The 23399-nt window shown below is 56.1% G+C and overlaps 1 protein-coding gene across 1 annotated transcript in view; it reads right to left on the bottom strand.

Moving 5' to 3' along the window:
- baz2ba (bromodomain adjacent to zinc finger domain, 2Ba) overlaps positions 1–23399 on the bottom strand; it is a 414581-nt gene that overhangs the window by 3450 nt on the left and 387732 nt on the right. The window contains 1 exon segment of the mRNA XM_068035275.1: positions 3167–3438. Within this exon segment, the coding sequence (XP_067891376.1) occupies positions 3167–3438 (272 nt within the window).

Genomic DNA, 23399 nt, shown 5'->3' with positions numbered 1-23399 from the left:
AGGTGCAAAAAGAAAATATGAAAAATCTTACAAGGAATATCAAAGCCAACAGCAAAAGCTTTTATTAATATATTGAGAAAAAGTGATAAAGGAGAATGCAGGTCCATTAAAGACGGATGCAGGTCAGACTATAATAGATAAGGAAATGGAAGACTTGTTAAATTAGTACTTGTATCCATTTTCATCATGGAGAAAAGGACAAAATACCAGAAGTACAAGGGAAGTTAAAAATAAGGCCATTGGATGAACGTAGTAGATCCAACATAAGTTAAAACAATAGATTGGAAAACAATGGGATTTAAGATAGACAAATCTCCAGAGCCTGATGGTTTCCAGCCCAGGATATTAAAATAGGTGATGAAATTGCAGGTACATTAATCATAATTTTCCCTTTGGTACTCCACTAGTTACAGTTTGCCATCCTGAAAATTACCCATTTACCCCGACTCTTTGTTTCCTGTTAATTAGCCAGTCCTCTATCCATGCTTATATATCTCCCCAACACCATGAGCTCTTATCTTGTGTAGTAACCTTTTATGTGGCACCTTAACAAATGCCTTTTGGAAATCCAAGTACACTACATCTATTGGTTCGCCTTTATCCACCCTGCTCGATACAATCATATATATAATCAAGGTGTTGAAAATTATAAATGGATTTGCTAGTGTAGATAGAGAAATTATTTTCTCTAGTGCAGAAATCCAGAACAAGAGGGAATAATCTTGAAATTAGACTCCGATCATTTAGGAGTGAAATCAAGAAACACTTTATCATACAAAAAGTGGAACTCTAGAAATCACTCCTCCAAAAGGCTGTGCCTACAACTGTCTAGGCCCAAGCTCTGGAATTCCCTCCCTAAACTTCTTCACCTCTCCAGCTCTTTGCTCCTCCTTTAAGTTACTCCTTAAAACCTGCCTCTTTGATCAGGTTTGTGATCACCTGCCCTGATATCTTCCTGTGTGTCCCAGTGTCAAATTTTGTTTGATAACACTCCTGTGAAGCACCTCGAGATGTTTTGCTACATTTTAGGCGCTGTTGTTGTAGATGGTGAGTCAATTGAAACTTTTAAGGTTGATAAGGCTTTGTTAGGTAATGACGACAAAGGAATATGGAACAAAGGCAGGTAAATGGAATTGAGATACAGATCAACCACAATCCAACTGAATGATGAAATAGGTTTGAGGGGTTGAATAGCCCACTGCTGCTCGTAAGTTCTACTTCCTTCCAAAGAGACAAAAACAGGACTGTTCCAGGATACCTGCGATTTCAGCCTTCTCCTGCCCCATAAATCTTATTTTCTCTAAACTCAACTCTATTCTTTTTCTTCTTCTCCAGCACCTATCCACATACATTCACAAATCTTCTGATGACCTCTACCAGTTTCACCAATTCCAGTTGTGTGGCCCTAACTGTCTCCTTTTCAATATGCAATCTCCATCCCTCTACACCTTTATCCCCCCTCCAAGACAGCTGCTTCTTGCTTGCACGAGGTCAACCAGTCTCCAACCACCACCATACGACTCCACTTGGCTGAACGTTCCTCACATTCAAGATTTTACTCTTAAACAACATTCACCTGTTTCAAATAATAGGTGTTGTTATGAGCAATGTTCCCACTAAGCTATGCAGGTGTACAGTTGTGCAGCATCCTGAAAGGTACCGCGCAGGCCTTGTTCTTTGATAAATAATGCATGTGTATGGCCCTGCAAAAAAAATTTAAAGGGTCTGCGTACTGCACAAACAGGACATGCACAAGTATTAAGTTTGAAAGGGTACCTGGGAACCTGCATGGGTTCTAGCTATGCCTGTCTTTTTGTTGGATATGTTGAAAATTCTTTGTTCCAGTCCAACTCAGATCCCCTTCCCTGATCCCTCCTTTCAATACATAGATGACTGTGTCAGAGCTACGACCTGTTCTTGCCTTAAGCCGAAGAACTTTTTTTAAGCTTCCAACTTCCGTCCTTCCCTTACCTTCACATGGTCAGTCACTGACTCTTCACTCCCTTCATTTCTCAACCTCTCTATCTCCAATATCAGGGATGAATTATCCACCACAAAGCCTACTGACTCCCACAGCAACCTAGATTATACTTCTTCCAACCCAGTCTCCTGTAAGGGTGCCATTTTCTTCTTTCAGTTTCTCCATGTAATCTGCTCTAAAGGTATCAGCTTCCACACCAATGCTTCGGAAATGAGTGTTCCCTTCCACCCAACCTCTGCCCTCACTGTGGTAGATAAAGCTCTTGACTGTGTCTGTCCCATTTCCTGTAGTTTTACCCAAACCCTTCCTCCCAGAACCATGATAAAGGTCCCCATTTCCTGCACTAAACAACACCAGTCTCCACATTCGCAAGATCATCCAATGTCATTTCCACCACCTCTAACATGACTCCACCAAACACATCTTTCCCTGTTCCACATTCGTCAGGGACCATTCCTTGTTCCAACAGACACTGGTCCACTTCTCCATCATGTCCAACACCTGCTCTCCATCCCCCAGCACATTTCCATGCAAACAGATGTCACACCTGCCATTTCATCTGCTTCCGTACAACCACCCAGGACCCCAAAAACTCATTCCATGTAAAGTTGAGATTAACTTGTACTTCTTCCAACCTAACATACTGTATCCGTTGTTCACTATCGGGTCTGCTCTACATCGGGGAGACCAAAGGCAGATTGGATGATCGTTTAGCTGAACAGTTCCATTCGTTCCACAAGTGTGACTCTGAGCTTCAGGTTGCCTGCCACTTTTAACTCCCTTTCTAACCTCTCTTTCCTTGGCCTTCCAAAGAATTTCATTGCAAGCTGGAGGAATAGCACCTCTGGTTTTCACTAGGCACTTTACAGCCCTCTGACCTTAACATTGACTTTAGCAATTTCCGATCTTAACCATTTTTTCCTCAGGCAGCGGGTGCTGGCAATGTAGGATGGGTGCATCAGAACTTCTGAGAATGGAGCTTGGGATGGGAATCCCCAACTGGCTGACAGATGGCCTGCATCATTATGTCACCTACCTTTTTTCTTCCACAAGACACCCAGGCAACTGGAGCCTCCTCCACTTTCCCAGAGAAATGTTTCCAGCACTTTTTCATTTAGTTTTACAACAGATCAAGTTCACTTTTTATATTAAGCATATCTATACATTTAGAAGTTCAATTCATACCTGCACAAAGCCAAATCCTTGCTATTATCTTTTAGAGTTTTCCACTTCTTAGTAGGCGATGGACCCTCTATCCTAGGTGAGTTCACTGATGGGCTGTCATCCACTTTTCGTTTTTTGGACTCTTTACCTCCCTTCTTTGGGGTACTACTTGTACTAGCTGTCTCCTCTTCATCACTAACACCGGCTCCAGATAACCTCCTGCCCTTCTTCTGTTCAAAATTCTTCCGTGGACGATTTAGGAATTTTTTACTCCGTGGAGACTGGCCACTTGCCTACCAAAAGGAGATATTGAACATAGAGAAATTAGAGTAGCAAGAATAACATTTTAATTTTGTTAAAATTTGCCATGTTTTTCTAGCTGCAGTTTCATTAACATCAATTTAACACTTTTGAAATATCAGACTATACACAGTGAGGAAGCTTGTCTTCGACCAGTACATATTGGAAATTTCATCCATTGAAATAAGTACACTGAAAATTACCTGCATTGCATCCAATAATTTAGAAGTGAGAAATTCATCAGTACCCAATGTCACCATATTCAATATACATGTTCAGGACCTGCATGCTACATCAGTAACAAAGAAAATTCTAGATTCAATTATCAAGGACAAGTTAGTGGAGAACTGAGGGAGATAAACTGAACAGCAAGACTCTTAATTAGATACAAGAAGAAGAAGAGGGGTTGTCTTATGAGGAATGGCTGAGCGGGTTGGGCCTATACCCATAGAAGTTTAGAAGAATGAGAGGTGATCTTATTGAAACACACAAGATTCTGAGGGGGCTTGACATGGTAAATGCTGAGAGGATGTTTCCCCTTGTGGGAGAGTCTAGAACTAGGGGACATAGTTTCAGAATAAGGGGTCGCCCATTTAAGATGGAGATGAGGAGGTATTTGTTTTCTGAAGATTGTGAATCTCTGGAATTCTCTACCCTAGGGAGTTTTGGAGGCTGTCAGTGAATATATTCAAGGCTGAGATAAACAGATTTTTGAACTATAGGGGAGTCAAAGGTTCTGGGGAACAGGTAGGAAAGTGGAGTTGAGGCCAAGACCAGGTCAGCCATGATCTTATTGAATGGTGGAGCAGACTCGAGGGCCCAAATGGCCTACTCCTGCTCCTACTGCTTATGTTATTATACTTCATTACAAAATTAGAAGACACAATATTGCTGAGTGGGATTTTATTGTGGTTGACAGAGTATATAAATGAAAGGCATTCTGGATGGAATGGTGCGACAGCTGGGCTCGGTGGTGCACCTGACACGTCAACATTTTCATAAATGATCTGGAAGAGGGTACTCACAGCTTCATCTCAAAGTTTGCAGATCACAGAAAAATAGCATGAAATGGTTAATACAGTGGTGATGGGGACAAATTGCAAGAAAACTCAAGACTATTTGAAAACTTGAGACAATTTGAGGAGGTGGGTAGACAACTGGCAGCTGCCATTTAATGTAAAGTCATGAATTTATGATACAGACCAGGCAAAGGGGTTACAGAATAAATAGTAAAATACTGACCAAAGACATCGATATCTGACTCTTGTTAAAGATCTAAATGAATGTTAAGTTGTATAAAAAAGTAATGGAATGTAGATCAAAGAATGAATCCTGTTATTATACAAGAGTGTTGGTTAGGACCACTTAAAGTATAATAGAGTTCTGTAATCTGTAATATAGAAAGGATGTAGCCGAACTATAAAAAAAATAAAGCTATTATGTTCAAGGGAGCTAAAGAAAAATAAATAAGGATAGGCTCAAAGAATGGGACCCTTCGCACTGGAAAAAAGGAAGCTGAGGGATATAATTTAAGTTTTCAAATTAATAAGGCCCAGGCATGTAGTGGACCAGTCAGCACTATTTGTATTGCCATGAGACAGCAGAACAAGGGCGCAAAAGTATATTTTGGGGAAAAGGTGGATTCAGGCAGGATGTATAGAATATTACTCCAATGATAGTTTTGTGGAACAGCTTACCAAGGGAGGTTGTAGGGACAAGTGGTTTAGAACTCTTCAGGCTAAAATTGGATATGAATCTTGAACAGGACCACATTGTGCAATACAACTGCTAGGACACCAGGAATGTAGACTGCGATATTCTGGTTCTATGATCCTAATACACATTTTCTTATCGATAGAATGGTGATTCTCATTATCTTCTGATAATTATAATTTTAGACTTGAAAATATAGATATATGGGATCTTTCACCAAGAAACCAGGTACAGATAAAGAAAAATATTATGATCTCAGACCCATCATTATTTGCATTAAATATTTGATGGAACAATTTACTGAGGGAGATTGTAGGGACAGTGGTTTTAAGTAGGCAGGCCACCACCAACTTTTCAAAGGACAACTAAGGATGGGTAATAAATGACTTGCCAGCAGCACCCCATATCGCAATAATGAATTTTTTAAAATGCAGGTTATTTCATTTATTCTAAGATTTCAGTAGACTGCAACGGTAGGCACGTAACACTCTCCTACAACATCCACTTGAACTGGGAACAGACAGCAGTAAAATTATAGAATCTGTCCAAAGTTTCACTATGTATGGAGATAGCAATTTAAAATGTAAAACTACTGGGGTTAAGGATGGTGGTTACAGGACTATCCCTGGTGGCAGTCAAGGTAGAGCAGTTTGAGGTCAAGAATCAAAAGCACCACACAAAACGGACATATTGCCTTGAGCACAATGACATAATATTGGGCCAGATTTTGCTGGATTGGGCATCTCACGGTATTCTCTATTAGACTTGTTTTTGCATGTTTAGGCTTTTTAAAAAAAACAGCTGCAGGAAGTCTACAGTGCAGCAAGGGCAACAGGGCATCTGGGACCTTGACAAGCAACAGGGCAGTGTATCTCTTTAACCAATGAGATTTAAGACTGAGAAATAAACAGAAGAAGGAGGAGGGTGAATTAAAATAGGTTAATTCAATGTCAAATCAGGTACAGAAACAGAAGTAAAGGGAGCGAATGAAAGACTGGATTGAGAGAGAAAAAAGACAAAGGAAAAGTTAGAAAAAATAAATTTAAAATATGACAATTAAAAAATGTCTGCAAACTATTCACAACCTGAAGGAATGAGACTCCACGCTTATTAAAATGGTTCACTTTCTAGGCAAGAAAGGTTGATTAACAGACATTAATAAATAGCACGTCCTTAAACGGGTACTTATGCTGTTAATTACTATCTTAACTTTCTGTGGCAAGTTTAATGGACCATTAATGTGCAAATGAAAATCACAGGGATGTTTAAGCGCAAGATGCCATGTACATAAAGCTAACTGTGGAGCAGCCCACAATCGGATAACAGTTTGTGGCAATTTGCAATTCACAGGGTAGCTCTTCCTCACTACAAATTGCTGGCTGATTTATACATTAATAACACCATGTTTCAGCAAAATCTGGCCCAATAATTATGCCCAGTGACAATATGCATCTTTTGCATGAAAGTGCACTTTACATAACATCACCCTTCTAGAAACATAGAAAATAAGGAGGAGTAGGCCATTCGGCCCTTCGAGCCTGCTCCTCCATTCATTATGATCATGGCTGATCATCCAACTCAGTAACCTGTTCCCGCTTTTGCCCCATACCCTTTGATCCCTTTAGACCCAAGAGCTATATCTAACTCCTTCTTGAGAACATACAATGTTTTGGCCTCAACTGTTTCTGTGGTAGCGAATTCCACAGGCTCACCACTCTCTGGGTGAAGAAATTTCTCCTCATCTCAGTCCTCATAGGTTTACCCCGTATCCTTAGACAATGACCCCTGGTCTGGACTCCCCCACCATCAGGAATATCCTTCCTGCATCTAGTCTGTCCAGTCCTGTTAGAATTTTGTAGGTTTCTATGAGATCCCCTCTCATTCTTCTAAACTCTAGCGAATACAAGCCTATTCGACCCAATCTCTCCTCATACGTCACTTCCACCATCCCAGGAATCAGTCTGGTAAACCTTCGCTGCACTCCCTCTATAGCAAGAACATCCTTCCTCAGATAAGGAGACCAAAACTGCACACAATATTCCAGGTGTGGCCTCACCAAGGCCCTGTATAATTGCAGCAAGACATCCCTGCTCCTGCAATGTGATCTATTGAATGTTTACTTTCTACTGAATTGGCGGTCCAAGTTAGCAATTGTTGGCTTTGATTATTAATTGAACTGTCTTGTATAACTCTTTTTTGTAAACTATGGTGAAGAAAACACAATGTGCCAAATAAGGGATTTTTAATTCATCGGTTGGAAACTTAAACTTTTAATGGAAAAACATCCTGCACTTAACTTTTAAAATCACTAGCAACCAAGATGGCCACTGCAATTTGCATCTGAAACACCTCTTCACATTCCAAAGACCCACCCGGACTCAGAGGTCTGGGCAGTGTGGACCCAGAACAATGGCTTGCTCTAAGTGATTGAATTACCTAAGATTGCTTCATTAGCACAGCATTCAAGGCAATCGTAACACCTTAACTTTGAAAGAGCAAACCCCCTCCAAGTGTAAATATTGGCATCCTGGGAACTGGGGAGCCAATTCCGAACCTTGACTATCATTAGAAGGTTCTAGGGAATACACGGAGGCCGTCATGTGACCGTCTGTCCATCTGTGTGAAAGCCAAACATTTCCTTGAACAAAGACAGGTGGGCAGTAACTCAGACTCTGCAGCAGGAGAAAGGTGTGTGCCTCCCTCCTTCTCCCTCTCTCCAGATAAAACACAAGTTTGAACCCCGTCTACGACTGTGGACCCTCCAAACCTACAGATTGCTACAGACTGAGACCAGGGGAACAGAGTCACCTCCAGGTCTGCCTCCAAGAAAGCCTTGAGCCAAGTGGGCAAGCCACAAAATGCACTTTGACCAGTCAAGGACTTCAAGAATACAACTGCAGCTGGAAGACCACCAAATCATCCAACTTCACAGACAGTGTATTTAATTTCCATTTATTCTGGACTCTATTCGAACCACAAAATCTACTTTTCTCTCTGTAATCCATTTGTGTGTGTGTGAGTATCGTGTGAATATGTGAGTAAATGTATAGTGTAAATTTATTACTTTTTCTAGATCAGTTTTAGATTGTTGAGTATAATAATCTCACCTCTTAAACTCAAGAAAACCTGTCCAATTGGTTCTTTCACGATAACATTAAAGGTAAAAGGTAAAACACTCACCGAGGTGGTAAGCACAACCACTGTGTAAAAAATGAATAAACCCTGTTGCGGTCAAATAAGAGGAAGGACAAGAGGGGAGCCTGGGACCCCCTCCTCACCTGGCTGTAACAGTATAAAGACCAAAGATGAAGAAAGGCTTCAACACATATGTTCTTCCAGCACAGAGTTGTCCAACCTTTTCACGTGAGGGGCCACATTACAATTTTTGTCTTATATAGGGGGCTGGTGAGACAATTTCAGAAAGATAAAGGCATTAAAAATTTATCTTACTATTAACCAAAACAAAAAAATGTGCATTTTGTGAAGAAGCTTTAAAATCAGAAGATAAATTTATTGACTTACTTTCTTATCACTATGTTGGATGCTGATTTATTTAGTGAGATACCTGGCATTTTTTGCTTGCACAAGTGGTCAATGTTTGCCTGCACACTTGTTGCAGCAATGCGGAGTATTCCGGATAGATAGCCATCTGTCAGGAGTGATCGAGATCACTCACTCTCTTTCCCTGTGTACCCCCCTCCCTCTGTCTCCCCCTCCTTCTATTCCCCTCCCCTTCTCCCACTCTGTGTCGCCCCGTCTCTGTTCCCCACCCCTCTCCCTCTCTCTTCTCTGTGTCCCCCCTCTCTCCGTCTCTCCCCCCGTCCACCATCCCTCTCTCTCTGTTCCTTTCTCTCTCTCTCTCTCTCTCTGGCCTCGTCCTTGCTCTCTCTGTCTGTCTGTCCCCGTCCTCCCTCTCTCTGTCTGTCTGTCCCTGTCCTCCCTCTCTCTGTCTGTCTGTCCCTGTCCTCCCTCTCTCTGTCTGTCTGTCCCCATCTTCCCTCTCTCTCTGTCTGTCTGTCCCCGTCCCCCCTCTCGGTCTCTGTCCTCGTCCTCCCTCTCTCCCTGTCTGTCCCCGTCCTCCCTCTCTCTCGGTCTCTGCCCTCGCTCTCTCTTAGTCTCTGCCCTCGTCCTCCCTCCCTGTCTGTCCCCATCTTCCCGCTCTCTCTCTCGGTCTCTACCCTCGTCCTCCCTCTCTCTCTCGGTTTCTGCCCTCGTCCTCCCTCCCTCTCAGTCAGTCTGTCCTCTCTCTCTCTGTCCCCATCCTCCCTCGCTGTCCTTGTGCTCTCTCTCTCTCTGTCTGTCTGTCCTCATCCTCCCTCTTTCTCTGTCTGTCTGTCCTCGTCCTCTCCTTCGTGCTCTCTGTGTCTGGCCTTGTCCTCTCTGACTCTCTCTCTGTGTCCTCGTCTCCCCTCTCTCTCTCGTCCTCGTCGTCTCTGCCCCCATCTCCTGTCTCTGCCCGTCCTTGTCCTCCCTTGCTCTCTTGTCTGTCCGTCCTCGTCCTCCCTCTCTCTCTGTCCTTGTCGCCGCTCCTACCCCTTTCTCTCGCTCCTTCCCCTCGCTCTCCCTCCTGCCCCTCCCCCGCTCTCCCTCTTCTCTCTCTCGCTCCCCTCCCTCGTCCTCCTCTCACTAATGCTCCGCGAACTCGTCCTCCTCTGACTCTCGCTTCCCACCCTCCTCTCGCTCTCGTTCCTATCCATGCTACCGCTCCCATCGCTACTCTTGCTCTTGCTCCCCACCCTCCCCTTTCTCTCTCCCCTCCCTCCCTCGACCCGCTCCCTCCCCTCTCTCTCTCTCTCGATCTGCTCCCTCCCCTCTCTCTCCCTCCCCTCTCTCTCTCTCGATCTGCTCCCTCCCCTCTCTCTCTCTCCCCCCTCTCTCTCTCTCGCACCCCTCACTCCCCTCTCTCTCTCTCGCTCCCTTCCCTCCTCCCCTCTCTCTCTCGCTCCCCTCCCTCCCTCCCTCTCGCTCCCCTCCCTCCCTCCCTCTCTCTCGCTCCCCTCCCTCCCTCCCTCTCTCGCTCCCCTCCCTCCCTCTCTCGCTCCCCTCCCTCTCTCTCTCGCTCCCTTCCCTCCCCTCTCTCTCCCTCTCTCGCTCCCCTCCCTCCCTCTCTCGCTCCCCTCCCTCCCTCTCTCGCTCCCCTCCCTCCCCACTCTCTCTCTCTCTCGCTCCCCTCCCTCCCCACTCTCTCTCTCTCGCTCCCCTCCCTCCCCACTCTCTCTCTCTCGCTCCCCTCCCTCCCCACTCTCTCTCTCTCTCGCTCCCCTCCCTCCCCCTCTCTCTCTCTCTCGCTCCCCTCCCTCCCCCCTCTCTCTCTCTCTCGCTCCCCTCCCTCCCCCACTCTCTCTCTCTCGCTCCCCTCCCTCCCCACTCTCTCTCTCTCGCTCCCCTCCCTCCCCACTCTCTCTCTCTCTCGCTCCCCTCCCTCCCCACTCACTCTCTCGCTCCCCTCCCTCCCCCCTCTCTCTCTCTCGCTCCCCTCCCTCCCCCCTCTCTCTCTCTCGCTCCCCTCCCTCCCCCCTCTCTCTCTCTCTCGCTCCCCTCCCTCCCCCCTCTCTCTCTCTCGCTCCCCTCCCTCCCCCCTCTCTCTCTCTCTCTCGCTCCCCTCCCTCCCCCCCTCTCTCTCTCGCTCCCCTCCCTCCCCACTCTCTCTCTCGCACCCCTCCCTCCCTCGCTCCCCTCCCTCCCCCCCTCTCTCTCTCGCTCCCCTCCCTCCCCACTCTCTCTCTCGCACCCCTCCCTCCCTCGCTCCCCTCCCTCCCCCCTCTCTCTCCCGCTCCCCTCCCTCCCCTCTCGCTCCCTCTCTCGCACCCCTCCCTCCCCTCTCTCTCTCTCGCACCCCTCCCTCCCCTCTCTCTCTCTCGCACCCCTCCCTCCCCTCTCTCTCTCCCTCTCCCCCACACTCTCACCCTCCCCCCCCACACTCCCTCCCCCCCCACACTCTCTCCCTCCCCCCCCACACTCTCTCCCTCCCCCCCCACACTCTCTCCCTCCCCCCCCACACTCTCTCCCTCCCCTCCCCTGCTCCCCTCTCTCACACCCCTGCTCCCCTCTCTCACACCCCTCCCCTCCCCCCCTCTCTCCCACCCCTCCCCTCCCCCCCTCTCTCCCACCCCTCCCCTCCCCCTCTCTCCCTCCCCTCCCCCGCTCCCCTCTCTCCCTCCCCTCCCCCACTCCCCTCTCTCCCTCCCCCGCTCTCCTCTCTCGTCTCTCCTTCCCCTCACCTGCTCCCCTCTCTCCCACCCCTCCCCTCCCCCCCTCTCTCCCACCCCTCCCCTCCCCTCCCTGCTCCCCTCTCTCCCTCCCCTCCCCCACTCCCCTCTCTCCCTCCCCCCCTCTCTTTCTCCCTCCCCTCCCCCGCTCCCTCCCCTGCTCCCCTCCCCGCTCCCCTCTCCCTCCCCTCCCCTCTCTCCCTCCCTCCCCTCCCCTGCTCCCCCCCCTCTCCCTCCCCTCCCCCCCTCTCCCCCCCTCTCCCCTCCCCCCCTCTCCCCTCCTCCTCCCTCCCCCCTCTCCCTCCCTTCCCCCCTGCTCCCCTCTCTCCCTCCCTTCCCCCCTGCTCCCCTCCCTCCCCCCCTGCTCCCCTCTCTCCCTCCCCCCCCTCCCCTCTCTCCTCCCTCCCCTCTCTCCCTCCCTCCACCCCCTTCCCCCCCTCCCCCTCCACCCCCTTCTCTCCCTCCCCCCCGCTCCCCTCTCTCCCTCCCCCCCTGCTCCCCTCCCTCCCTCCCCCCCTGCTCCCCTCCCTCCCTCCCTCCCCCCCGCTCCCCTCTCTCCCTCCCCCCTCCCCTCTCTCCCTCCCTCCCCTCTCTCCCTCCCCTCTCTCCCTCCCCTCTCTCCCTCCCTCCACCCCCTTCCCCCCTCCACCCCCTTCTCTCCCTCCCCCCCTCTCTCCCTCCCCTGACGCCCTCCCTTCCCTCTCCCTCCCCTGCTCCCCTCTCTCCCTCCCCTCTCTCCCTCCCCTCTCTCCCTCCCCCGCTCCCCTCTCTCCTCTCTCCCTCCCCCGCTCCCCTCTCTCCCTCCCCTCCCCCGCTCCCCTCTCTCCCTCCCCCGCTCCCCTCTCTCGTCTCTCCTTCCCCTCCCCTGCTCCCGTCTCTCCCTCCCATCCCCCGCTCCCCTCTCCCTCCCCTCCCCTCCCCTGCCCCCCTCTCTCCCTCCCCTCCCCTCCCCTGCCCCCCTCTCTCCCTCCCCTCCCCCCCTCCCCTCTCTCCCTCCCCTCCCCCCTCTCCCTCCCCTCCCCCCCTCTCTCCCTCCCCTCCCCCCTCTCTCCCTCCCCCCCTCTCTCTCCCCTCCCCCCCCTCCCCTCCCTCCCCCCTCTCTCTCCTCCTCTCTCTCCTCCCTCCCTGCTCCCCTCTCTCCCTCCCTTCCCCCCTGCTCCCCTCTCTCCCTCCCTTCCCCCCCGCTCCCCTCCCTCCCCTTCTCCCCTCTCTCCCTCCCTCCCTCCCCCCTCCCTCTCTCCCTCCCCCCTCCCTCTCTCCCTCCCTCCCTCTCTCCCTCCCCTCCCTCTCTCCCTCCCCTCCCTCTCTCCTCCCCTCCCCCTCCCCCCTTCCCTCTCTCCTCCCCTCTCTCCCTCCCTCCCTCCCCCCCTCCCCTCTCTCCCTCCCTCCACCCCCTTCCCCCCCTCCCCCCATCCACCCCCTTCTCCCCCCTTCTCTCCCTCCCCTGACGCCCTCCCTTCCCTCTCCTCCCCCCCTTGCTCCCCTCTCTCCTCCCTCCCCTCCCCTGCTCCTCTCTCTCCCTCCCCCTCCCCTCCCCTGCTCCCCTCTCTCCCTCCCCTCCCCGCCTCTCTCCCTTCCCCCCCTCCCCTCCCCGCCTCTCTCCCTTCCCCCCCTCCCCTCTCTCCCTCCCCCCCTCCTCCCTCCCTTCCCCTCCCTGCTTCTCTCCCTCCCCTCCCCCGCTCCCCTCTCCACCTCCCCCCTCTCCTCCCCTCCCCCCTCCACTCCCCTACCCCGCTCCCCTCTCTCCCTCCCCTCCCCTCCCCCGCTCCCCTCTCTCCCTCGCTCCCCTCTCTCCTTCCCTCCCTCCCTTCCCCTCCCCCGATCCCCTCTCCCTTCCCCCCCCTCCCCTCTCTCCCTCCCCCCTCCTCCCTCCCTCCCCTCCCCCGCTCCCCCTCTCTCCCTCCCACCCCCGCTCCTCTCCCTCCCTCCCCTCCCCTCTCTCACCCTCCCCTCCCCCCCTCCCCTCTCTCACCCTCCCCTCCCCCGCTCCCCTCCCTCCCTCCCCTCCCCTCTCTCACCCTCCCCTCCCCGCTCCCCTCCCTCCCTCCCCTCCCCTCTCTCACCCTCCCCTCCCCCGCTCCCCTCTCTCCCTCCCTCCCCTTCCCCGCTCCCCTCTCTCCCCCGCTTCCCCCTCTCCCTCCCCTCCCCCGCTCCCCCCTCTCCTCCCCCGCTCCCCCCCCCCGCTCTTCCCCTCTCCCGCTCCCCTCTCTCTTTCCCTCCCCTCCCCCGCTCCCCCCTCACCCCCTCCCCCGTTCCCCCTCCCCCGCTCCCTCCCCCCCCTCACCCCCCCTCTCTCCCTCCCTCCCCTCCCCCGCTCCCTCCCTCCCCCTCTCTCCCTCCCTCCCCCCCCTCTCTCCCTCCCTCCCCTCCCCCGCTCCCTCCCTCCCCCTCTCTCCCTCCCTCCCCTCCCCGCTCTTTCCCTCTCCTCCCTCCCCCGCTCCCCTCTCTTTCGCTCCCCTCCCCTCCCCCACTCCCCCTCCCTCCCCTCCCCCGCTCCCCTGCTCCCTCCCTCCCCCCTCTCTCCCTCCCCCTCTCTCCCTCCCCCTCTCTCCCTCCCTCCCTCCCTCCCCTCCCCCGCTCCCCTCTCTTCCTCCCTCCCGTCCCCCCGCTCCCCTCTCCCCCTCCCCGCTCCCCTCCCTCCCTCCCCGCTCCCTCCCCCCGCTCCCCTCTCTCCCTCCCCTCCCCCGCTCTCCCTCCCCTCCCCCGCTCCCCTCTCTCTCTCCCTCCCCTCCCTCCCCCGCTCCCCTCCCCCGCTCCCCTCCCCCGCTCCCCTCTCTCCCTCCCTCCCCCGCTCCCCTCTCTCCCTCCCTCCCCCCGCTCCCCTCTCTCCCTCCCCTCCCCCGCTCCCCTCTCTCCCTCCCCTGCTCCCCTCTCTCCCTCCCCTCCCCTGATCCCCTCTCTCCCTCCCCTCCCCCGCTCCCCTCTCTCCCTCCCCTCCCCCGCTCCCCTCTCTCCCTCCCCTCTCTCCCTCCCCTCCCCCGCTCCCCTCTCTCCCTCCCCTCCTCCCCTCTCTCCCTCCCCTCCCCCGCTCCCCTCTCTCCCTCCCCTCCCCCCCCCGCTCCCCTCTCTCCCTCCCCTCCCCCCCCCGCTCCCCTCTCTCCCTCCCCTCCCCCCCCGCTCCCTCTCTCCCTCCCCTCCCCCGCTCCCCCCTCTCCCTCCCCTCCCCCTCCCCCTCCCCCGCTCCCGTCTCTCCCTCCCCTCCCCTCCCCCGCTCCCCTCCCTCCCTCCCCTCCCCTCCCCCGCTCCCCTCTCTCCCTCCCCTCCCCCACTCCCCTCTCTCCCTCCCCTCCCCCACTCCCCTCTCCCCCTCCCTTCTCCGCTCCCCTCTCACCCTCCCTCCCTCCCCTCCCCCGCTCCCCTCTCTCCCTCCCTCCCCTCTCCGCTCCCCTCCCTCCCTCCCCTCAACGCTCCCCTCTCTCCCTCCCTCCCTCCCCTCTCCCTTCTCTCCTTCCCTCCCTCCCCTCTCTCCCTCCTCCGCTCCCCTCTCTCCCTCCCTCCCCTCTCCGCTCCCCTCTCTCCCTCCCTCCCCTCTCCGCTCCCCTCTCTCCCTCCCTCCCCTATCCGCTCCCCTCTCTCCCTCCCTCCCCTATCCGCTCCCCTCTCTCCCTCCCTCCCCTATCCGCTCCCCTCTCTCCCTCCCTCCCTCCCTCCCCTCTCCGCCCCCCTCTCTCCGCTCCCCTCTCTCCCTCCCCTCTCTCCCTCCCTCCCTCCCCTCCCCTCTCCCTCCCTCCCTCCCCTCCGCTCCCCTCTCTCTCCCTCCCTCCCCTCTCTCTCCCTCCCCTCCCCTCTCTCTCCCTCCCCCTCCCTCCCTCCCCTCCCCCCCTCCCCTCCCTCTCTCCCTCCCTCCCCTCCCCCGCTCCCCTCTCTCCCTCCCTCCCCTCCCCCGCTCCCCTCTCTCCTCCCTCCCCTCCCCCGCTCCCCTCTCTCCCTCCCTCCCCTGCTCCCCTCTCTCCCTCCCTCCCCTCCCCCGCTCCCCTCTCTCCCTCCCTCCCCTCCCCCGCTCCCCTCTCTCCCTCCCTCCCCTCCCCGCTCCCCTCTCTCCCTCCCTCCCTCTCTCCCTCCCTCCCCTCCCCCGCTCCCCTCTCTCCCTCCCTCCCCTCCCCCGCTCCCCTCTCTCCCTCCCTCCCCTCCCCCCTCTCCCCTCCCTCCCCTCGCTCCCCTCCCCTCTCTCCCCTCCCCTCCCCCGCTCCCCTCCCCTCTCTCCCCTCCCCTCCCCGCTCCCCTCCCCTCTCTCCCCTCCCCTCCCTCCCCTCTCTCCCCTCCCCCGCTCCACTCTCCCCCCTCCTCCACTCTCCCCCCTCCCTCCACTCTCCCCCCTCCCTCCACTCTCCCCCCTCCCTCCACTCTCCTCCCTCCCTCCGACTCTCCTCCCTCCCTCCACTCTCCTCTCTCCCTCCCCTCCCCTCCCCCGCTCCCTCTCTCCCTCCCTCCCCTCTCCCCGCTCCCCTCTCGTCCCTCCCTCCCCCGCTCCCCTCTCTCCCTCCCTCCCCTCCCCTCTCTCCCTCCCTCCCCTCCCCCGCTCCCCTCTCTCCCCTCCCCTCTCTCCCCTCCCCCGCTCCCCTCTCCCGCTCCCCTCTCTCCCCTCCCCCGCTCCCCTCTCTCCCTCCCTCCCCTCCCCCGCTCCCCTCTCTCCCTCCCCTCTCTCCCTCCCTCCCCCGCTCCCCTCCCCCGCTCCCCTCTCTCCCCTCCCTCCTCTCCCCACCCTCCTCTCCCCTCCCCCGCTCCCCTCTCTCCCCTCCCCTCTCTCCCCTCCCCCGCTCCCCTCTCTCCCCTCCCTCCCTCCCCCGCTCCACTCTCCCCCCTCCCTCCACTCTCTCCCCTCCCTCCCCGCTCCACTCTCCCCTCCCCCGCTCCACTCTCCCCCCTCCCTCCGACTCTCCCCCCTCCCTCCACTCTCCCCCTCCCCTCCCCTCCCCCCCTCCCCTCCCCTCCCTCGCTCCTCTCTCCCCCTCCCCTCCCCTCCCTCGCTCCTCTCTCCCCCTCGCCCTCCCTCCCTCGCTCCTCTCTTCCCCCTCCCCTCCCCTCCCTCGCTCCTCTCTCCCCCTCCCTCTCCCCGCTCTCCCCCTCTCCCCTCTCCCCTCTCTCCCCCTCTCCCCTCTCTCCCCCTCTCCCCCTCCCCTCCCCTCGCCCCCTCCCCTCGCCTCTCCTCTCTCCCCCTCCCCTCTCTCTCCCTTCCTCCCTCCCCTCCCCCGCTCCCTCTCTCTCTCCTCCCTCCCTCCCCCGCTCCCCTCTCTCTCTCCCTCCCTCCCCTCCCCCGCTCCCCTCTCTCTCTCCCTCCCTCCCCTCCCCCGCTCCCCTCTCTCCCCTCCCCCCCTCTCACTTTCCCCTCTCTCCCCCTCTCACTTTCCCCTCTCTCCCCTCTCCCCCTCTCACTTTCCCCTCTCTCCCCTCTCCCCCCTCTCACTTTCCCCTCCCTCCCCCCGCTCTCACTTTCCCCTCCCTCCCCCCTCTCTCACTTTCCCCTCCCTCCCCCTCTCTCACTTTCCCCTCCCTCCCCCCTCTCTCACTTTCCCCTCCCTCCCCCCTCTCTCACTTTCCCTCCCTCCCCCCGCTCTCACTTTCCCCTCCCTCCCCCCTCTCTCACTTTCCCCTCCCTCCCCCCTCTCTCACTTTCCCCTCCCTCCCCCCTCTCTCTCACTTTCCCCTCCCCTCCCCCCTCTCTCTCACTTTCCCCTCCCTCCCCTCCCCCTCTCTCTCACTTTCCCCTCCCTCCCCTCCCCCCTCTCTCTCACTTTCCCCTCCCTCCCCTCCCCCTCTCTCTCACTTTCCCCTCCCTCCCCTCCCCCCTCTCTCTCACTTTCCCCTCCCTCCCCTCCCCCCTCTCTCTCACTTTCCCCTCCCTCCCCTCCCCCCTCTCTCTCACTTTCCCCTCCCTCCCCTCCCCCCTCTCTCTCACTTTCCCCTCCCTCCCCTCCCCCCTCTCTCTCACTTTCCCCTCCCTCCCCTCCCCCCTCTCTCTCACTTTCCCCTCCCTCCCCTCCCCCCTCTCTCTCACTTTCCCTCCCTCCCCTCCCCCCTCTCTCTCACTTTCCCCTCCCTCCCCTCCCCCCTCTCTCTCACTTTCCCCTCCCTCCCCTCCCCCTCTCTCTCACTTTCCCCTCCCTCCCCTCCCCCCCCCTCTCACTTTCCCCTCCCTCCCCTCCCCCCCCTCTCTCACTTTCCCCTCCCTCCCCTCCCCCCCTCTCTCTCTTTCCCCTCCCTCCCCCTCTCTCTCTCTTTCCCCTCCCTCCCCTCCCCTTCTCTCTCTTTCCCCTCCCTCCCCTCCCCTTCTCTCTCTTTCCCCTCCCTCCCCTCCCCCTCTCTCTCTCTTTCCCCTCCCTCCCCTCCCCCTCTCTCTCTCTCTTTCCCCTCCCTCCCCTCCCTCCCCTCCCCCTCTCTCTCTTCCCCTCCCTCCCTCTCCCTCTCTCTCTCTTTCCCCTCCCTCCCCTCTCCTCTCTCTCTCTTTCCCCTCCCTCCCCTCTCTCTCTCTCTCTCTTTCCCTCCCTCCCCTCTCTCTCTCTTCTCTTTCCCCTCCCTCCCTCTCTCTCTCTCTCTCTTTCCCCCTCCCCTCTCTCTCTCTCTCTTTCCTCCTCCTCTCTCTCTCTCTCTTCCCCTCCCTCCCCTCTCTCACTCTCTCTCTCTCTCTTTCCCCTCCTCCCCCTCTCTCTCTTTCCCCTCCCTCCCTCTCTCTCTCTCGCTCTTTCCCCTCCTCCCCTCTCTCTCTCTCTCTCTCTCTCTCTCTTTCCCCTCCCTCCCCTCTCTCTCTCTCTCTCTCTCTCTTTCCCCTCCCTCCCCTCTCTCTCTCTCTCTCTCTTTCCCCTCCCTCCTCTCTCTCTTTCTTTCTTTCCCCTCCCTCCTCTCTCTCTCACTTTCCCCTCCCTCCTCTCTCTCTCTCACTTTCCCCTCCCTCCTCTCTCTCTCTCACTTTCCCCTCCCTCCTCTCTCTCTCACTTTCCCCTCCCTCCTCTCTCTCTCTCACTTTCCCCTCCCTCCTCTCTCTCTCTCACTTTCCCCTCCCTCCTCTCTCTCTCACTTTCCCCTCCCTCCTCTCTCTCTCACTTTCCCCTCCCTCCTCTCTCTCTCACTTCCCTCCCTCCTCTCTCTCTCACTTCCCCTCCCTCCTCTCTCTCTCACTTTCCCTCCTCCTCCTCTCTCTCTCACTTTCCCCTCCTCCCTCCTCTCTCTCTCACTTTCCCCTCCTCCTCCTCTCTCTCTCACTTTCCCCTCCTCCCTCCTCTCTCTCTCACTTTCCCTCCTCCCTCCTCTCTCTCTCACTTTCCCCTCCTCCCTCCTCTCTCTCTCACTTCCCCTCCTCCCTCCTCTCTCTCTCACTTTCCCCTCCTCCTCTCTCTCTCTCACTTTCCCCTCCCTCCTCTCTCTCTCTCTCTCTCTCTCTCACTTTCCCTCCCTCCTCTCTCTCTCTCTCTCTCTCTCTCTCACTTTCCCTCCTCTCTCTCTCTCTCTCTCTCTCTCTCACTTTCCTCCCTCCTCTCTCTCTCTCTCTTCCCTCCTCTCTCTCTCACTTTCCCCTCCCTCCTCTCTCTCTCTCACTTTCCCCTCCTCCTCTCTCTCTCTCACTTTCCCCTCCCTCCTCTCTCTCTCACTTTCCCCTCCCTCCTCTCTCTCTCTCACTTTCCCCTCCTCCTCTCTCTCTCTCACTTTCCCCTCCTTCCCTCCTCTCTCTCTCTTTCCCCTCCCTCCTCTCTCTCTCTTTCCCCTCCCTCCTCTCTCTCTCTTTCCCCTCCTCCTCTCTCTCTCTTTCCCCTCCCTCCTCTCTCTCTCTTTCCCCTCCCTCCTCTCTCTCTCTCTTTCCCCTCCCTCTCACTTCCCCTCCTCCTCTCTCTCTTTCTTTCTTTCCCCTCCCTCCTCTCTCTCTTTCTTTCTTTCCCCTCCCTCCTCTCTCTCTCACTTTCCCCTCCCTCCTCTCTCTCTCTCTCACTTTCCCCTCCCTCCTCTCTCTCTCTCACTTTCCCCTCCTCCTCTCTCTCTCACTTTCCCCTCCCTCCTCTCTCTCTCTCACTTTCCCCTCCCTCCTCTCTCTCTCACTTTCCCCTCCCTCCTCTCTCTCTCACTTTCCCCTCCCTCTCTCTCACTTCCCCTCCTCCTCTCTCTCTCACTTTCCCCTCCCTCCTCTCTCTCTCACTTTCCCCTCCTCCCTCCTCTCTCTCTCACTTTCCCCTCCTCCTCCTCTCTCTCTCACTTTCCCCTCCTCCCTCCTCTCTCTCTCACTTTCCCCTCCTCCCTCCTCTCTCTCTCACTTTCCCGCCTCCCTCCTCTCTCTCTCACTTTCCCCTCCCTCCTCTCTCTCTCTCTCTCACTTTCCCCTCCCTCCTCTCTCTCTCTCTCTCTCTCTCTCTCACTTTCCCCTCCCTCCTCTCTCTCTCTCTCTCTCACTTTCCCCTCCTCTCTCTCTCTCTCTCTCTCTCTCTCTCTCTCACTTTCCCCTCCCTCCTCTCTCTCTCTCTCTCTCACTTTCCCCTCCCTCCTCTCTCTCTCTCTCTCACTTTCCCCTCCCTCCTCTCTCTCTCTCACTTTCCCCTCCTCCTCTCTCTCTCTCACTTTCCCCTCCCTCCTCTCTCTCTCACTTTCCCCTCCCTCCTCTCTCTCTCTCTCACTTCCCCTCCCTCCTCTCTCTCTCTCTCTCACTTTCCCCTCCCTCCTCTCTCTCACTTTCCCCTCCCTCCTCTCTCTCTCTTTCCCCTCCCTCCTCTCTCTCTCTTTCCCTCCCTCCTCTCTCTCTCTTTCCCCTCCCTCCTCTCTCTCTCTTTCCCCTCCCTCTCACTTTCCCTCCCTCCTCTCTCTCTCACTTTCCCCTCCCTCCTCTCTCTCTCTCTCATTTTCCCCTCCCTCCTCTCTCTCTCTCTCACTTTCCCCTCCCTCCTCTCTCTCTCACTTTCCCCTCCCTCCTCTCTCTCTCACTTTCCCCTCCCTCCTCTCTCTCTCACTTTCCCCTCCCTCCTCTCTCTCTCACTTTCCCCTCCCTCCTCTCTCTCTCACTTTCCCCTCCTCCTCTCTCTCTCACTTTCCCCTCCCTCCTCTCTCTCTCACTTTCCCCTCCCTCCTCTCTCTCTCACTTTCCCCTCCCTCCTCTCTCTCTCACTTTCCCTCCTCCTCTCTCTCTCTCTCTCTCTCTCTCTCTCTCTCACTTTCCCCTCCCTCCTCTCTCTCTCTCTCTCACTTTCCCCTCCTCCTCTCTCTCTCTCTCTCTCCACTTTCCCCTCCCTCCTCTCTCTCTCTCTCTCTCACTTTCCCCTCCCTCCTCTCTCTCTCTCTCTCACTTCCCCTCCCTCCTCTCTCTCTCTCTCTCCACTTTCCCCTCCCTCCTCTCTCTCTCTCTCTCACTTTCCCCTCCCTCCTCTCTCTCTCTCTCTCACTTTCCCCTCCCTCCTCTCTCTCTCTCTCTCACTTTCCCCTCCCTCCTCTCTCTCTCTCTCTCACTTTCCCCTCCCTCCTCTCTCTCTCTCTCTCACTTTCCCCTCCTCCTCTCTCTCTCTCTCTCTCACTTTCCCCTCCCTCCTCTCTCTCTCTCATTTCCCCTCCCTCCTCTCTCTCTCACTTTCCCCTCCCTCCTCTCTCTCTCTCTCTCTCACTTTCCCCTCCCTCCTCTCTCTCTCTCTCTCACTTTCCCCTCCTCCTCTCTCTCTCTCTCTCACTTTCCCCTCCCTCCTCTCTCTCTCTCTCTCACTTTCCCTCCCTCCTCTCTCTCTCTCTCTCACTTTCCCTCCTCTCTCTCTCTCTCTCTCACTTTCCCCTCCTCCTCTCTCTCTCTCTCTCTCACTTTCCCCTCCCTCCTCTCTCTCTCTCTCTCACTTTCCCCTCCCTCCTCTCTCTCTCTCTCACTTCCCCTCCCTCCTCTCTCTCTCTCTCTCTCACTTTCCCCTCCCTCCTCTCTCTCTCACTCTCTTTCCCTCCCTCCTCTCTCTCTCACTCTCTTTCCCTCCCTCCTCTCTCTCTCACTCTCTTTCCCTCCTCCTCTCTCTCTCTCACTCTCTTTCCCTCCCTCCTCTCTCTCTCACTCTCTTCCCTCCCTCCTCTCTCTCTCACTCTCTTTCCCTCCCTCCTCTCTCTCTCACTCTCTTTCCCTCCCTCCTCTCTCTCTCACTCTCTTTCCCTCCCTCCTCTCTCTCACTCTCTTTCCCTCCTCCTCTCTCTCTCACTCTCTTTCCTCCCTCCTCTCTCTCTCACTCTCTTTCCCTCCCTCCTCTCTCTCTCACTCTCTTTCCCTCCCTCCTCTCTCTCTCACTCTCTTTCCCTCCCTCCTCTCTCTCTCACTCTCTTTCCCTCCCTCCTCTCTCTCTCACTTCCCCTCCCTCCTCTCTCTCTCCTTTCCCCTCCCTCCTCTCTCTCTCACTTTCCCTCCCTCCTCTCTCTCTCACTTTCCCCTCCCTCCTCTCTCTCTCACTTTCCCCTCCCTCCTCTCTCTCTCACTTTCCCCTCCCTCCTCTCTCTCTCACTTTCCCCTCCCTCCTCTCTCTCTCTCACTTTCCCCTCCTCCTCTCTCTCTCACTTTCCCCCTCCCTCCTCTCTCTCTCACTTTCCCCTCCCTCCTCTCTCTCTCACTTTCCCTCCCTCCTCTCTCTCTCACTTTCCCCTCCCTCCTCTCTCTCTCACTTTCCCCTCCCTCCTCTCTCTCTCACTTCCCCTCCCTCCTCTCTCTCTCACTTTCCCTCCCTCCTCTCTCTCTCACTTCCCTCCCTCCTCTCTCTCACTTTCCCCTCCCTCCCTCTCTCTCACTTTCCCCTCCCTCCTCTCTCTCACTTTCCCCTCCCTCCTCTCTCTCTCACTTTCCCCTCCCTCCTCTCTCTCTCACTTTCCCCTCCCTCCTCTCTCTCTCACTTTCCCCTCCTCCTCTCTCTCTCACTTTCCCCTCCCTCCTCTCTCTCTCACTTCCCCTCCCTCCTCTCTCTCACTTTCCCTCCCTCCTCTCTCTCACTTTCCCCTCCCTCCTCTCTCTCTCACTTTCCCCTCCCTCCTCTCTCTCTCTCACTTTCCCCTCCCTCCTCTCTCTCTCTCACTTTCCCCTCCCTCCTCTCTCTCACTCTCTCTCTCTCTCTCTCTCACTTTCCCCTCCCTCCTCTCTCTCTCTCTCTCACTTTCCCCTCCCTCCTCTCTCTCTCTCTCTCACTTTCCCCTCCCTCCTCTCTCTCACTTTCCCCTCCCTCCTCTCTCTCACTTCCCCTCCCTCCTCTCTCTCTCTCTCTCTCACTTTCCCCTCCCTCCTCTCTCTCTCTCTCTCTCTCTCTCACTTTCCCCTCCCTCCTCTCTCTCTCTCACTTTCCCCTCCCTCTCTCTCTCTCTCTCTCTCACACTTCCCCTCCCTCCTCTCTCTCTCTCTCTCACTTTCCCCTCCCTCCTCTCTCTCTCTCTCTCTCACTTTCCCCTCCCTCCTCTCTCTCTCTCTCTCTCACTTTCCCCTCCTCCTCTCTCTCTCTCTCTCTCACTTTCCCCTCCCTCCTCTCTCTCTCTCTCTCTCACTTTCCCCTCCCTCCTCTCTCTCTCTCTCTCACTTTCCCCTCCCTCCTCTCTCTCTCTCTCTCTCACTTTCCCCTCCCTCCTCTCTCTCACTCTCTCTCACTTTCCCCTCCCTCCTCTCTCTCACTCTCTCTCACTTTCCCCTCCCTCCTCTCTCTCACTCTCTCACTTTCCCCTCCCTCCTCTCTCTCACTCTCACTTTCCCCTCCCTCCTCTCTCTCTCTCCTCTCACTTTCCCCTCCCTCCTCTCCCTCTCACTTTCCCCTCCCTCCTCTCCCTCTCTCTCTCACTTTCCCCTCCCTCCTCTCCCTCTCTCTCTCACTTTCCCCTCCTCCTCTCCTCTCTCTCTCACTTTCCCCTCCCTCCTCTCTCTCTCACTTTCCCCTCCCTCCCTCTCTCTCACTTTCCCTCCCTCCTCTCTCTCTCACTTTCCCCTCCCTCCTCTCTCTCTCTCTCTCTCTCTCACTTTCCCCTCCCTCCTCTCTCTCTCTCTCTCTCACTTTCCCCTCCCTCCTCTCTCTCTCTCTCTCTCACTTTCCCCTCCCTCCTCTCTCTCTCTCTCACTTTCCCCTCCCTCCTCT

Source organism: Heterodontus francisci, chromosome 7 (genome assembly GCF_036365525.1).
Source record: "Heterodontus francisci isolate sHetFra1 chromosome 7, sHetFra1.hap1, whole genome shotgun sequence".
In the NCBI taxonomy this organism is placed as follows: domain Eukaryota; kingdom Metazoa; phylum Chordata; class Chondrichthyes; order Heterodontiformes; family Heterodontidae; genus Heterodontus; species Heterodontus francisci.
The sequence above is the reverse complement of the archived record's forward strand: the minus strand, read 5'-3'. Positions and strand labels throughout refer to the sequence as shown.